Here is a 14,814-nt window from a genome sequence, read left to right as displayed (position 1 = left end):
CAGCTTCATGCACTGAGCGCAGGTATGAAGGCCATGGTGTCGGATTTCTGCACCCAGGGGGCTGAGGTGTGCCGCAGGGCCTGCGGTGGTCACGGCTATTCGAAGTTGAGCGGCCTGCCCTTCCTGGTCAGCAAAGTGACAGCCTCCTGCACTTATGAGGGTGAGAACACTGTGCTCTACCTGCAGACGGCCAGGTAAGGCCCAGGCCCTTGCCCAGCCCCCGGGGACCTCATCAAGTTTCTGCTCATGTTGAAGCACCATCTGTGGTCACAGAGAGAGTAGACTTTGGTGACTGCCATTTGGAGACTGCCCAACTCCCAAAATATGCCTCCAGTCCATCCACTTCTCCCCAGATTCACACAGCCAGGCAGCCATTCCCTCTCACTCGGACAACAGCATCAGCCTCCTCACTGCTCTGCCGCCTCCACTCTGCCCCACTTCAGTCCCTTCTCCACAGGCAGCCGGAGGCATCTTTTCAAAGCCTACACAAGATCACATCTTTCCTGTGCTTGAAATTCAATGGCTTTCCATAGCTCACGGGAAAGTACCCCTCCGTACTGTGGCCTGCAAGGACCTTAGGACCTGGCCCCTGCCACCCTCGCCACCTCTCACAGCCTCCTGCCTCTGCTGACCTCTGCCAGCCGCACTTTTCTTCTTTCCCACACGGGGCCTGCACGTTCGCTCCTCTCCACCTCCAGGCTACTGTAATACAGCAGGCTCCTTCTCATCCTGCAGGTCTCAGCTAAAATGACACCTCCTTCAGATGCCCTCCCTGACCACTCTGTCTAGAGTGGCAACATCCGACCCTCCCATTCAACACTGCTGGGCTTCCTTTGGAGCAGGCATCACAATCTGAAAGCGTCTCTTTTTGTGTGATGGGGAGCTCCTTGAGGGCAGGGGGTCCACCTGCCCTGTTGGCTGCAGTGTCCCCAGGTTTGGCACAGGGTCTGTACCAGGAGGCTCCAACCTAAAATGCACAGAGGAATGGCTGATTCCCCCTCCTCCCAACAGGCGTTCCTTTCTCCCTCTCTTAGGTCAGTGCATCTCGTGGCTGAAAAGGCCTTTCACGTGCAGGTGTTCTCAGGTGACTAGACAGGGCAAATACATCTCCATGTAGGGAGAATGGGCTTACTAGCAAATCTGCTCTATAACGTTTCTTCGAAATTTTTAAAAATATACATCTATATCATGTATTAGATACTCTATGCCCTGCACTGTGCCAACTGCTCTGCAAATACTATCTCATTCCGTTTTCATAGGCCCCCCCCCCCATCAGGTGACTGTCATCCTCATCTAGAGATGGAGATACGGAGGCTGAGGGAAGTAACGTCCCCTCTGCAGTGTCACATAGGTCTCTGTGGAGCTGCATGGGAATCCAACATTGTCTGACCCACAGCCTAAAACCAATGGCTTATCACGAGGAAGAAACTAAGAGTCACCTGTAATTCTCCCATTCCTGTTCTCAATCTTGCATCTTTCCTTTTCTCAGCTAAAAGTATTTCTTCAGTCACTGTACAATTCATCATAAATCCCCAAATCACAAGATCCTAACCAAGAGAGAAGGTTCTATTTGCTTAGATATCAAAAAGGTTTATGTTCAGGATCCGAGAGTGTCTGCCCGGCTCCACAGCTCCAGCCTCATTTCACTGTGAAAGCAACTACAGCCTGGGGATGCACTCTGGCTTTGGAGTGAGCAGTGGCCATCAGTAGGGACCCGGGAAAGAGCCTCCCACAGGGAGCATAGGAGTGCATGATGCTGGGAGAGAGGGGTGCTGGGCTGTCTCACAAGGAAAGGTCCCCACCTGCTCACCTTCCTGTCCCCCTGTCCCCCAGGTTTCTGGTGAAGAACTACCTGCAGGCTCAGGAGTCTGCAGGCTCCACATCACAGAGGTCTATCCCTGAGTCTGTTGCATACCTGATTGCACCTGACCTGGCTAGGTGCCCAGCCCAAATGGCAGCTGACTTCCTCCACCCAGAGCTCTACACCACGGCCTGGGCACACGTGGCAGTCAGGTGAGCCGGATTTGAGAAGCAGCCACCCCACCTGGGGGCAGGTTCCTTCCTACTTGGGTCTTTGGGATTGGCTGGGTGGGCATTCGTGGATGCTCTTCTGCAAATCACCCGATCCTCAACTTCCTCCTCTCAAATCCTGCCACCAGGGGCAGAGAGAAGGAGAAATCACACCCATCAGCCATGGACCACTATCACTTTCCCTGGTCAGGAAAGCAGGAAGCCATCACCTGTCTAGCCAGTGCAAGGAATTTTTTTTAATCTTTAGGTCTTACTATGGTTTGCAATACAAAAAAAATGTAACCATATGTAAAGACTACAAATGTAGCAGTATATAAATACCAATAAATAAAGCAATACAGTCATCCCCTCTGTATTCACAGGGGATTGGTTCCTGGACCCCTGTGGGTACCGAAATCCCAGGATGCTCAATTATCTTCTAAAAAAATGGATGTTTACATATTTGTAATATCATGCATAAGTATTTGCATATATCTATGCACATCCTCCAAAAACTTTTTTTTTATGGCTGCACCTGCGGCAATATGGAAGTTCCCAGGCCAGAGATTGAATCTGAGTCACAGCTGTGACCTATGCTGCAGCTGCAGCAATGCCCCATCTTTTAACCCACTGTGCCAGGCCAGAAATTGAACACAAACCTCTGCAGCAACCCAAGCCACTGCAGTCGGATTCTTAATCCACAGCATCACAGCTGGGACTCCCATAAATCACCTCTAGATTACTTATGATATCTAGCAATATGTAAATATTATGTAAATAGTTGTGAATACAATGCAAATGACATGTAAATAGATGCTAATTTGCAGCAAATTCTAGTTTTGATTTTTTTGGGAACTTTCTGGAATTTCACCCCAAATATTTTTGATCCTTGGTTCATTAAATTTGAAGATGCAGAAACTGGATACAAAAGCACAATTGTACTCCCATATTTGAAATGTCTCATAATCTAAAAATAATTTTCAAAGATATGACCAAATCAAGGGATAGAATACATTTATTTCCAGGGCCTAGTAGGCTCTAGGGAACACAAACGAGATCTAGGATTCCTCCATTCTGTCAACTAACAAATATCGTCAGACACTTAACTGCAGGTCAGGAATGTCCAAACATGCCAGGGGCTAGGAATAAAGAGAGGTAGTAGCCAAATACAGACACCATCATGGAAAAGATGGATATATTTAACTACCTAGAAAGGAAACCTTCTGAGCCTCTCCCCAACTAAAACACCAAAAACAACCTGGAAAAAAGAGTTTCAGTATAGTAAGAGGTCTTAAATCCCAACTTGTGGTTTCAGGAATGGTTAGTATTTCAAGATCACAAGCAACTTGGGACATTCATTTATTTTTTCCACAAATATTTACTAAGTACCTATAATCTGCTAGGCCCTAATGATCTATCAGTAACCTGTCTGATAAAAGCCTAGGCCTCAGAGTTCCCACTGTGGCTCAGTGGTAATGAGCCCAACTAGTATTCATGAGGATGCAAGTTCAATCCCTGGCCCTGTTCGGTGGGTTAAGGATCTGGTACTGCCGTGAGTTGTGGTGTAGGTCACAGACATGGCTCAGACCCCACATTGCTGTGGCTGTGGCTATGGCATAGGTTGGCAGCTGTAGCTCTGATTCGACCCCTAGCCTGGGAACTTCCATATGCTTCAGGTGCGGCCCTAAAAAGCAAAAAAAAAAAAAAAAAAAATTCCAGGCCTCAAAGAAATAACATTTTGGTTGGAGTCATGGGGCAGACACAGTAAGGCCCTCTGGGTAATTAAAATGCCATCACAGTTGGCCTTCCGCATCCACGGCTGCAGAACCTGTGCCAACAATACCACACTGTTTCATAGGAGGACTTGAGCATCGTGATTTTAGTATCTGCAGGGGTCCTGGAATCAATCCCCACCACCACCCCACCACAGATACCAAGGGATGGGACAGCTGTATATTGCTTTTTGCTCAGAATGTAGTCACATGAGCTTATTTATTCTGTAACAAAGCAAAGTATTACTTAAACAGGTTGTTTTGCAAACAAATTCCAAGGGTCACAAGTGGGTGGGCAGGGAATAGCAAATAAATGAGTAAAGGTTAACAGATGGCAAATAACTAATTTTGTGTTTTGGAGAACAAAAGTTGGTTTCTTCTCTTCTAAGGTCCCTTAGGTAGAACTTGGACCAGACTAGGTGACCGACAGGCTTCACTAGCCTTTAGAGAAAAATCACTCTCCTTGCTCAGCTATAGGAAGTCAGTCAAATGAATGTCCTGAAAACACAGATAAGAGGATGGAGTCTGCATTACAAAGACGGGATGGCCCCTGGCCCAGGACCCCCAGGCTTCATGCTGGGAAGTTAGGAACCGCTCTATTCCTTACTAGTTGTGTGATCCTCAACCAGTTAATTAACCTCTATAGAACTCAATTTTCCCCACTACAAATTGGGAATGCTTGTCCTTAAAAAGAGTTAAAGAAATGTTGTATATCAAGTATTTAGCTTTGTAAAGCAATCAAATGGTCAATAAAGGTGAACTATTTCTACCTCTGTAGAACCCCAGGCAGCCTGGGGCCAAATGCCATCAATCTCTTCCCCTACCCAGTCAAGAAAAAGAACATTTTTTTTTTTTTTTGCTTTCAGGCTCATAAAGGACTCAGTGCATCATTTACAGACTCTGATGCAATCCGGGGTTGACAGGCAGGAGGCATGGAACCAGACCACCCTCAGACATCTGCAGGCTGCTAAGGTGAGATGCCCATCAGCTAGAGCTAAAAGGAACCCATTTTGTTTCCCCAGCAGGTTGCCCTGCTGAGAAAATCTGAGCTCTGCCATTATTCCCTAGCCCTGCTCAGTGGCTGCCCTCTTTTCACTTTCAAGGCTTTAGCCCAGGGTATTTTAATTAAAGGACTTAACTCCAAAGCAATCTTGCTGGCAGCTCTTAGGGAAAAAATGTAATGAGGCAGTGTTATTGGATTTCCTTCAGGTTGTTCAAATATTTCCTCCCAGATAGAAAAGCAGGTCAAGTCTCCCCTTAGCCCCACAGGCAATCCTTAGATGTCTGATTCAATTTCCACTATGTTTTGTGTTTGTGCATAATTCAAAGTCAGTCAGCAAATACTTGAGCACCCATTCAACACCAGGCATCAGGCTAGGTTAGGGGCTCAACGGGGCCCATACACAGCTACGATTAAGGAAGCACTGTGACAGGGAAACACAAGCCACCACAAGATCGCAGAGCAGGTGCAAGTCTACCCAGTTTGAGGAGTCAGAAAGCCTTCCCAGAAGTGGCATATAGGCCAAGAATGCAAGGATGAGCTGCAATTAGCCAGGTGGGGCTGTGGCTTTGGAGAGGAAGGTTTCCCAACAAAGGAAATATCAGGTGCAAAAGGAGGCAGCAAGAAAAGTCATAGTGCTTTGGGAGGAAATGCACATCCCTCCAAGAAGGACTTAAAGGAAGACAACAAACAAGGACAGGAAGGAGGGTAGAGGGGGAGGAAAGATGGGCAAGGAAAGATGGGACCTTCTGCACCACTGTGACAAGTTTGCGTTTTCTTTTCATGGCAGTGGGAAGCCTTTGCAGGGTTTGTACCAGAGGAGCAAAGTGACAGATTTCATTCCAGAAGGATTATACGGGCTGCAGGGGGAGGAAAGTACTGGAGGCTGGAGGCTAGGGACCAGTTTGGAGCAAGGCAGCAGCAGTCTAGGCATGGGCTGAGGGTGATCCAGACTATGAACCTGCCAGAGGACACTGAGAGAAGTGGGGAGATGCAGAGACATTAAGGGAGCAGAGGCAAGGGACAGGTTTGAAAGAGCAATGGAGTAGGAAAGAAGTAAGAATGACTCCTGAGGTTTAGCTTAGGCAGCTGGGACTCTGGCCCTACCTACAGCTGGAAAATCAAAGTGATCACTTCCAGCCTCAGGCATCAGGCCCAGAAAATGGCAGCCTTAAAACAGGAAAGCCCAGACCTATTTTGCTGCAGTAGCCCTTGTGGGGTAGGGCTGGTCAGGCAGGCTGTGCATGAGCGCCACCTGGTGACCTTCCACCTCCATTACATCGGCTGGTGCTGGTATTAACTTTGCCACCCTACATTCTGCTCTGTCCACTAGAGGCACTCACTGCTGTATTAAATGTCCTATCAACATAGAAGAGGGTGACAAGGTTGTGTTCTTACCAGATATCCAAAAAAGGAACCATGACCACCCATTTTTCACCTACTTTCCAAACCTATTTCCTGCCTTCAAATGCACCAAGACACTGCTTCCCAGGGTTACCTCATTTAATGCACATGACCCGTGAAGAAGAGTAACATAATCTGTTTTAAGGATGAGTGACTTACTGTTAAGGTGGTGCCCAAGCTGAGTCTCCAAAGTCATAATGGGCATGGAAATCTGCATTTCCTGGGCTTTTAGCTCTGGAAGGCCATCACCTCTACAGAAACCTCAAATACCCAACTGGGTCCCATCTGGAAACCATAAATGTGCAGGGAGAGGGATAGCAACAACAAGAGGGAGGGGGAACAGTGGCAGAGGGGTGTACAAAAAGGAGAGAACTGGAGTTCCCGTCGTGGTGCAGCGGAAACGAATCCAACTTGGAACCATGAGGTTGCGGGTTCGATCCCTGGCCTTGCTCAGTGGGTTAAGGATCCAGCGTTGCCGTAAACTGTAGTGTAGGTCGCAGACAAAGCTTGGATCTGGCGTGGCTGTGGCTGTGGTGTAGGCTGGCAGCTGCAGCTCTGATTAGACCCCTAGCCTGGGAACCTCCATATACCACAGGTGTGGCCCTCAAAAGACAAAACAGAGAGAGAGAGAGAGAGAACCATGGCCTAAGTTCTGGTCCCAGCCCATTATAACCTAGCCTCAGTCTCCTGTTTCTTTGGCAATGCAGGGTAGCAGTTAACAGTACAAACTCTTAACTGAGAGGCAACGACCCTTGTTTGGACCTCAGTGCTACAACTTACCAGCAAGTGACCTTGGGCAAGGAACTTAAATTTCTCAATGCTTCAGACTCCTCATCTGCAAAATGGAGCTAATAAGAGTACCTACTTTGTAGGATTATTGTGAGGATTAAGTGAGTTAATACATAAAAAACTTAAAGAGGGAGTTCCCATTGTAGCTTAGTGGTTTAAGGACCTGACAATGTCTCCATGAGCATGCAGGTCAGATCCCGGGCTTTGCTCAGTGGGTTAGAGATCCGGAATTGCTGCAAGTTGATGCACCTCAGATTCAGTGTTGCTATGGCATAGGCCAGCAGCTGCAATTGTGATTCAACCTCTGGCCCGGAAACTACCACATACCACAGGTGCAGTCATAAAAAGAAAAAACTTAAAGAGGCACCTAGCAGGTAAATGCTATACATCTTAGCCACTCCCAAGTTAGACAGGAGGCAAGACTGAAACCAACGCACAAAGTAAATAAAATTCACCATGTTCAGAGCATGGTGCCGAAGTTTGTCTCAGCCTTTCCCCAGAGGAGGAGACCACCTCTCTCCTGCTATGTAAGGCAGAGGCCTGGGCCCTTGGGCAGCTCTCCATCACTCCACCTTTCAATCGAGGGCCCTAAGAATTTAAGGATGTGGCTCTCGGATGAGAACAGGAAAAGAGGGCCTAAGTGAAAAAAGCGAGGGTCTCCAGCTTTGCCAAACTGGGTCCAGTTTGAGCATCAAGGGCTGTCTGACCCAGCAGGGGCAGCAGGGCACATGTGTTCATTTTCCACATCCAAATGTTGCAAACCAAGCATGGCTGCAGGCACCCCAGGTCTAGGTAGCAAAGTGGCACTGTTAGCACCCTCAGGAGGCCTCCCTGGGAAAGGCAGTTCCTCTCCAAGTGAGAAACCTCATCAAGTCACTAGCCTGTTGAAGACTTTGGTGGCTCCCTGACCCCCACAGAATAAAACCCCAGCCCCTCATTGACCTGGGGCCCAATGGCCAGTCCACCCTAACTTCCACAGCTCCCTGTTATCACCTCACCTCACCCATGAAACTACTGTAGCCTCCTGAAATATAGCCCTGTGCCCATCTAGTCCCTCGAATAACCTTTCCTCCATTCCCTGCAGTCCTGAGTAAACTCCTTTGATCCCCTGAGACACTCTTGCTACTTCAAGTCACTACCAGCAGAGTAGGCACTACCAGGGAGCTACCCGCAATCTGTGTTTTGCCAAAATCCCCAGGTAATCTGTATGCACATAAAAATCTGAGGAGTTCCCCTTGTGGCTCAGCGGTAATGGGCGCCACTAGTATCCAAGAGGATGCAGGTTCAAACCCTGGCCTCGCTCACTGTGTTAAGGATCAGGTGTTGCTATGAGCTGCAATGTAGGTCCCAGACAAGGCTTGGATCCCGCATTGCTGTGGCTGTGATGTAGGCTGGCAGCTGCAGCTCCGATTTGACCCCTAGCCTGGGAACTTCCATCTGCAGGTGCAGCCCTAAAATGACAAAAAAAAAAAAAATCTGAAGCCTGTTTTATATACTCTCATTTTCTCTCTTCTCCCAGAGAACTTGTATATCCTACTAGATAAAAATAATGTGCATTTGTCTTTGGGAGAGGGGCTTACTAACCAGTAGGGCAGGGGTAACGACCAATCAGAAAGGATTTCAAGCCTAAGGGAAGCAGGATCCTGAAAGCCTCCTGCAGGATGGGGCACCATTGGGCTTGTGGAGGAGGGGCCATCCTGGGGAAGGAGGCTGGCTGGAGCCTGCAGAGGTGGTTCTTATCAGGTGAAGGCAGTGATCACTTACCAACCAGTATCAAAGTATTATTTTAACCATCAGCAAATCTGGACTGTTGCATATGGACTAAACAGCTGACCTCAAGCAGTTTACATTCTGGCTGGGATAAATTTCGTGTACATCTTGAACCCCTACTTTCTCTAATGCACAGACGGGCACACATAAACACACACACCCCTGCCTTGAACATAGCAGACAATAAATGGTGGTTTTCTTGAGAAAAGTAGTGCTGTCCTCCACAGTCCATAGGCCAATGTCCAATACTCCTGTATTCATTCTCCCTACTTTTTTTTTCTTAACTGCTGTACCTGCAACATATGCAAGTTGCTGGGCTAGGGGTCGAATCAGACTGCAGGCCAATGCAACACCAGATCTGAGCCACATCTGTGACCTATGCTGCAGTTTGTGGCAACGCTGGATCCTTAACCCACTGAGCAAGGCCAAGGATGGAACCCATATCCTCATGGAAACAACCTCAGGTCCTAAACCAGCTGAGTCACAAGGGTAACTCTTTACTTTCAAACCTCCTTGAAACTGCCCTAAGCAAAATGAAGAAACTAAGGGCCAAGTTCCAGAACCCACTAGCCCCCAGCATGCATACACACAAATATACACCGTCAAATAGGCTCAGTCAGATGCAGTGACCTAGGAGAAAAGCAGGCTGCTTGTCAGCCTGCTGGGAAACACATGGCCACAGCAAGCTTATTCCAGCAGTCTTGCCAAGCTTCCAGGATGACTTCCAGAGTCAGAAATCAGAGGCTAATGCATCTTTGCATCTTTGTAGGCACACTGCTACTATGTCACTGTGAAGATTTTTACAGAAGCTCTGGAGACATTGGAAAGTGAACCAGCAATTAAGCAGGTGCTCAAACGCCTCTGTGATCTCTATGCCTTACACGGCATACTGACTAACACGGGTGACTTTCTCCACGATGGCTTCCTATCTGGTGCCCAAATAGATGTGGTTAGAACAGCCTACCTGGACCTGCTCCTCCTCATTCGGTGAGTAGCTGGCCATTACCCTAAACCCTCTGTTCACTTCAAATTCCAAAACCTTCAGCTCCAAAACCTTGCTAAATGGGATCTGGCAAAAGCAGCAACAGCCCTGAGAGGCTTATATCCCAGAATTAAGATACCAAAATAAAGCATTATGGATTAATGAAGGAAAAAAATGGAAAAAAGTTACAACCAAAATGCTTAAGAATAAATTATCTAGCTACCTCAATCAAACTCTTCAACATGGTCAAGGAATAGTATCTATAGAATGTGAATAAAGCATATGATATATTAATATGTATCAATAATAATACTGAGTATAATACGTATTAATAATATTAATGAGTATTGGTCTTAGCTAATACTTAAGGAACACTTATGTATGCCAGGCACAATGCCAAACACTCTTCCATTCATCATCTCATTTAATTCTGGTAGCTTTTTTTTATTTTATAGTGATTTTTATTTTTTCCATTATAGCTGGTTTAGAGTGTCTGTCAAATTTCTACTGTTCAGCAAGGTGACCCAGTCACACATACATGTATACATTATTTTTTCTCACATTATCATGCTCCATCATAAGTGACTAGGTATAGTTCCTAGTGCTATACAGCAGGATCGCATTGCTTATCCATTCCAAAGGCAAGAGTTTGCATCTGTTAACCCCAAGTTCACAATCCATTCCACTCCCTCGCCCTCCCCCTTAGCAACCACAAGTCTGTTCTCCATGTCCGTAATCCTGATAGCTTTCTCAAGTGGGTACTATTAATCTCCCCATTTTACTGGAGAGGAAATCAAGGTCCTACAACTAGCCAGAGGAAGTATTAGGCACAATCTAGGACCTGTGTGCCTCCAGAGCATGTGCTCTTAAGTGTATATTACAGTGAAGGCTGGCTGCTGCTTATTTCAAGTATATCCTTATCTTTGCTGAATGCGCTTAAGCATTGAGCTTAAGTTGACTAAACCCACTTAAATCCTCCCTCAGCTACAAGACTTCTTTTTTTTTTTTTTTGTCTTTTTAGGGTGGCACCCTAGGCATATGTAGGTTCCCAGGCTAGGGGTCGAATCAGAGCTGTAGCTGCCGCCCTACACCACAGCTCACAGCAACACCGAATCCTTAATCTACTGAGTGAGGCCAGGGATCAAACAGGCAACCTCATGGTTCCTAGTCAGATTCATTTCCGCTGCACCAAGACAGGAACTTCTGAGAAGACATTTTTTTTAACCTAGTAATTCATATATTGATTTATAAGATGATAATATAGTTTTTAATATAGCATAATGCAGTGCAGTTTAGGGTCATGACATATTAATACAACACTTTCTTCCTGTCACTAAAGGATCACTTTAAAAACATAGAAAACAAAGCCTCAACATGGCCAAGCTACTGAAAGAAAAAGAAATTAAAACAATACTAATTATTCATTGTCCATAATATGGAAGATGAGCTAACTTGAGAACAAGATCTTTTTTGAGAAGGTATGATGCCTGGTGTGTGTATGTGCGTGCGTGTTGAGGGGAAGGCAGTGCATAACACATGTGTGCCTTACATTTCCCCTAGAGCCTCCAAGAGTCCACATTATCAACAAGATTAAGAGAATAAAAAGGAACATTTTTGAATTTTTAAAAAAATATTTATAACAGTTTAAAAAAAAAACTAGACTAAGTTCTTTTTATTTCTAACAATATGCAGTATGTTACATAGGCCTCCAGATAAGAACATAAGAGATAATTGGTAGTCAGTAAATGTATGTTCAATTAAATCATTAAAAAGTATCAAAAAATTATTTGATACAATTATGCCCCAGGTATTAAACTTTACCTACTACAGAGAATCCAGAGGCAGGAACCATAAATAGCATGATCGAATACTGCACAGTTCAAGTCCAAGTCCAAGTGTATCTAACATTCTGAAACGTTTGACACTTAAAAGCACATGAAGACAATCAGTTCTAGCCCTGACCGCAGTGATAATGAAACACCAAAGATCACCTTAATACCTGTAAGCATTTTTTTTATTAAATCTGCAACAGCACTGCTGAGTGCTTCCTTTGCTCCAGAGACTTACAGTTCCAGACAAGAGAGTCAGTACTGACACAAATAGACAAACTTATGCATGCATCAGATCCACAAATTGATTGACTCACATTATGGTTCTTAAGTAACCTTTCTACTACTGCAGGGTAATTAGGTACAAAACAGACTCTATGCTTTTAAGAGGTCTATGTCATAGCTCCCTGCCTTAATTACTCAGTATCACTATCAGATTTCTGAGATGATAAATGAAGGATGGCACACTATTCTAAGTGACAATAAGAACCAGCTCTCTGTTACAGTGATTAGCTGACCAAAACAGTTTTCAGTTGTTCAAATGGTCATAAAATCTCAGGTGGGGGACTCTCAGGTAAAGATGGCAGACTGAACATATGCATTTACTTTTGTTCTCTCCTGAAACTCTACTAAAACAGCAGTAAATTGATTTAAAAAAAATTTTAAAGGCATAAATTCACAAAGAGAACAGGAGAGGAAACATCATCTGGAGAGTAGATGAACAAACATTGACTTAGCAGACCTGAATAAATTGAATCATAAACCAGAAGTAGGAAAAGCCAAGAAGCAACCAAGTGCCACCAAAGAACCTCAAGAACTGCAGTACCAGGTGCCTCAGGGGGAGCGCAGATAACAATGACAGGATGGGCTGGAAGTCTATTTCAGCAGGAGTTGAGTTCCCAGATTCCCTCCTCCTCTCTAAGAAGTTTTAAGACTTTCCCTGACTCCTCCATCACAGAAGGGTAAACAGGGGTCTGTGGACTAGTGAACATCAGGAATAGCTGGATGAAGATCCAGAACATGAGGCTTCCCTACAAAAAATGGGGCTTGTACAAATGTTTACAGGCCAAATGCTGGGAGAGGGCCCTTTTCCCATTGGCTCCCAGCAAACTGGCAGCCAGGCTAGCGTCATGCAGGAAAATGATAACATGAACCTTCTCCAAAGAATCTGACCAGCCCAAAGGAGAGAGAAGTAAAGATACTGGGGACACTGGGGTCCCTCAGTGGCCTGTCCAATTCATAGTGAACCCCACACTGACAAGCACAGCCAGACTTCTGATCAGTTAGTTAGAGCCCACTCTTAGCTAAGATCAGTCACTCCGGGATCACCAGACACCTGAGGAAAGACAGTGACATAAAAGGCAGAGACCAAGCAAGACTGAGGCAATGTGAAGGACACAAGAGAATCTTCACGGCGAAGAGAAGTTTTTAAAAAGATCAGTAAGATCTTCAAAGAGTTAAAAAGAGACAACACAACTACAAAACAGTATGTCGTATCTTTAAAAGTAATACTCAGAGAACAAAAACAGCTCTATGAAATTAATAATAGTGAAAATGAAAAACAACTGAAGGACTGGAAGACAAAGCTTTAGAAATCTCAAAGAAAGCAAAAAGGCAAGAAGACAAAAATAGGAGAGAAGATGAAAATATAAGAGGATCAGTCCATCTTCTGAAGAACAAGTCTAGAAAGAGAAGACAGAAAAAACACAAGGGAGCAAATCATTAATAATTCAAGAAAATACTCCTCAAATGAAGGATGTGATTTTTAGACTGAAAGGCTCAGATGCTTACAAAGGAGAGGAAAGGAGACAGACACATACAAGATAAGTCAAATATATAGTGTGAAAAGTGGTAATGAATGCTATGAAGAAAAGATGGCAGGGAAGGGGAACCAGGAATGCTGGGGGGTGGATGAGACTGTAGGTGCAAATAGGTCACAGAAGCTGCCCAGGGAGGGTGACATCTGAGGAAAGGTCTGAAGGAAGCAAGGTAAGGGGAGCCATGCGGTTGGCTGGGAAAAATGCATTTCAGGCAAAGGAGAAGTACACATGTTGGAGGCCAGAGCCTCCTTGGCATGTCCATCCAAAGAACAGCAAAGAGGCCACGGCAGCTGGAGTGGCACGACTGAAGTGGGAATGAGAGCAGAGGTCAGAGAGTTGGGGGTATAAAGGGAAGGACAAAGGAGGGATATAGGACACTGCAAAGACTTAAGACTTCGGCTTTTCCTTTGTGTGAGAACAAGGAGAGTTTTGAGCATTAGGATAAGACACAATTGGAGGTGATCTGATGTGTATTTCTAAAGGATCACTCCAGCTGCCATATTAAGAATTCACTGGGAAGGGGGACAAGAGTGAAAAGCAGGGCAATCAGTCAGGAGGCTGCTATAGTAATCCAGGTGAGAGATGATGATGGACTGAACCTGGGTGACAGCACTGGAGGTGGTGACAAGTGGTCAAAGTTTGGATATATTTTGGAAGATAGAGTAAGATTTGCTGACAGATTAGATAAGGAATATGACAGAGAGGAGTTCAGATTTGGGGCCACGAAAGAGCTGTCATTTACTATAAATGGGGGAGACTACAGGAAGGCCAGGTTTGGGCAAGATGGACACAATGTCTAGACGATCAGGAGTTTGGTTTTGAATACATCAAGTTTGAAAAGCCCGTCAATAATCAAGTAAGATGCTAGTAAACAAGTGAGACTGGAGAGATAAATGTAGAAGTTATTGGCATATGGTTGGTATTTAAAACCATGAGATGGATGATCTCACGAGGGGTGAGTGTATGAAGAGAAGAGGCCCAAGTGCAAAGTCTTGGGAGCCTCCAAAGATGAGGTGTTGACCTTGACAAAAGTGTTTCAGTGGAGTGGTGGGAGTGAAAACCTCAACAACCTAGTTGAGAACAGGTAGAGAAGAACTGGAAATAGAAAGCATAAATAAACATAACACTTCCAGGGAGTTTCATCACAAATACAGGGGCAGATGAAGGAGAGGGAAATAGAGTGAAATGATTGTTTTTAGATGGGAGAAATGATAGCACACTTGTATGTGAACAGAAATGACCCAGCAGAGAGGAGAATTTATTTATTTATTTATTTATTTATTTTGCTTTTCAGGGCCACACATGTGGCATATGGAAGTTCCCAGGCTAGGGGTCGAATCGGAGCTACAGCTGCCAACCTACGCCACAGCCACCGCAACTTGGGGATCCGAGCTGTGTCTATGACCTACACCACAGCTTGCAGCAATGCCGGATCCTT

The 14,814-nt window shown here is 45.3% G+C and overlaps 1 protein-coding gene across 5 annotated transcripts in view; it reads left to right on the top strand.

Moving 5' to 3' along the window:
* The window catches only part of ACOX2 (acyl-CoA oxidase 2), a 35,016-nt gene that overhangs the window by 12,115 nt on the left and 8,087 nt on the right, over window positions 1-14,814 (top strand). For all 5 annotated transcript variants that reach the window (XR_002337599.1, XM_021069070.1, XM_005669686.3 and 2 more), the window contains 4 exons: window positions 4-194; window positions 1,834-2,013; window positions 4,649-4,754; window positions 9,515-9,732. Coding sequence is in view for 4 of the 5 variants with exons in the window: in XM_021069070.1 (XP_020924729.1) it covers window positions 4-194; window positions 1,834-2,013; window positions 4,649-4,754; window positions 9,515-9,732 (695 nt within the window). In the remaining variant the exon portion in view is untranslated. The remainder of the gene's footprint in view (window positions 1-3; window positions 195-1,833; window positions 2,014-4,648; window positions 4,755-9,514; window positions 9,733-14,814) is intronic.

This window comes from Sus scrofa, chromosome 13 (assembly GCF_000003025.6).
Source record: "Sus scrofa isolate TJ Tabasco breed Duroc chromosome 13, Sscrofa11.1, whole genome shotgun sequence".
NCBI classification, from domain to species: Eukaryota; Metazoa; Chordata; class Mammalia; order Artiodactyla; family Suidae; genus Sus; species Sus scrofa.
Note: the sequence above shows the minus strand (reverse complement) of the source record. Positions and strands in the feature narration are given on the sequence as shown.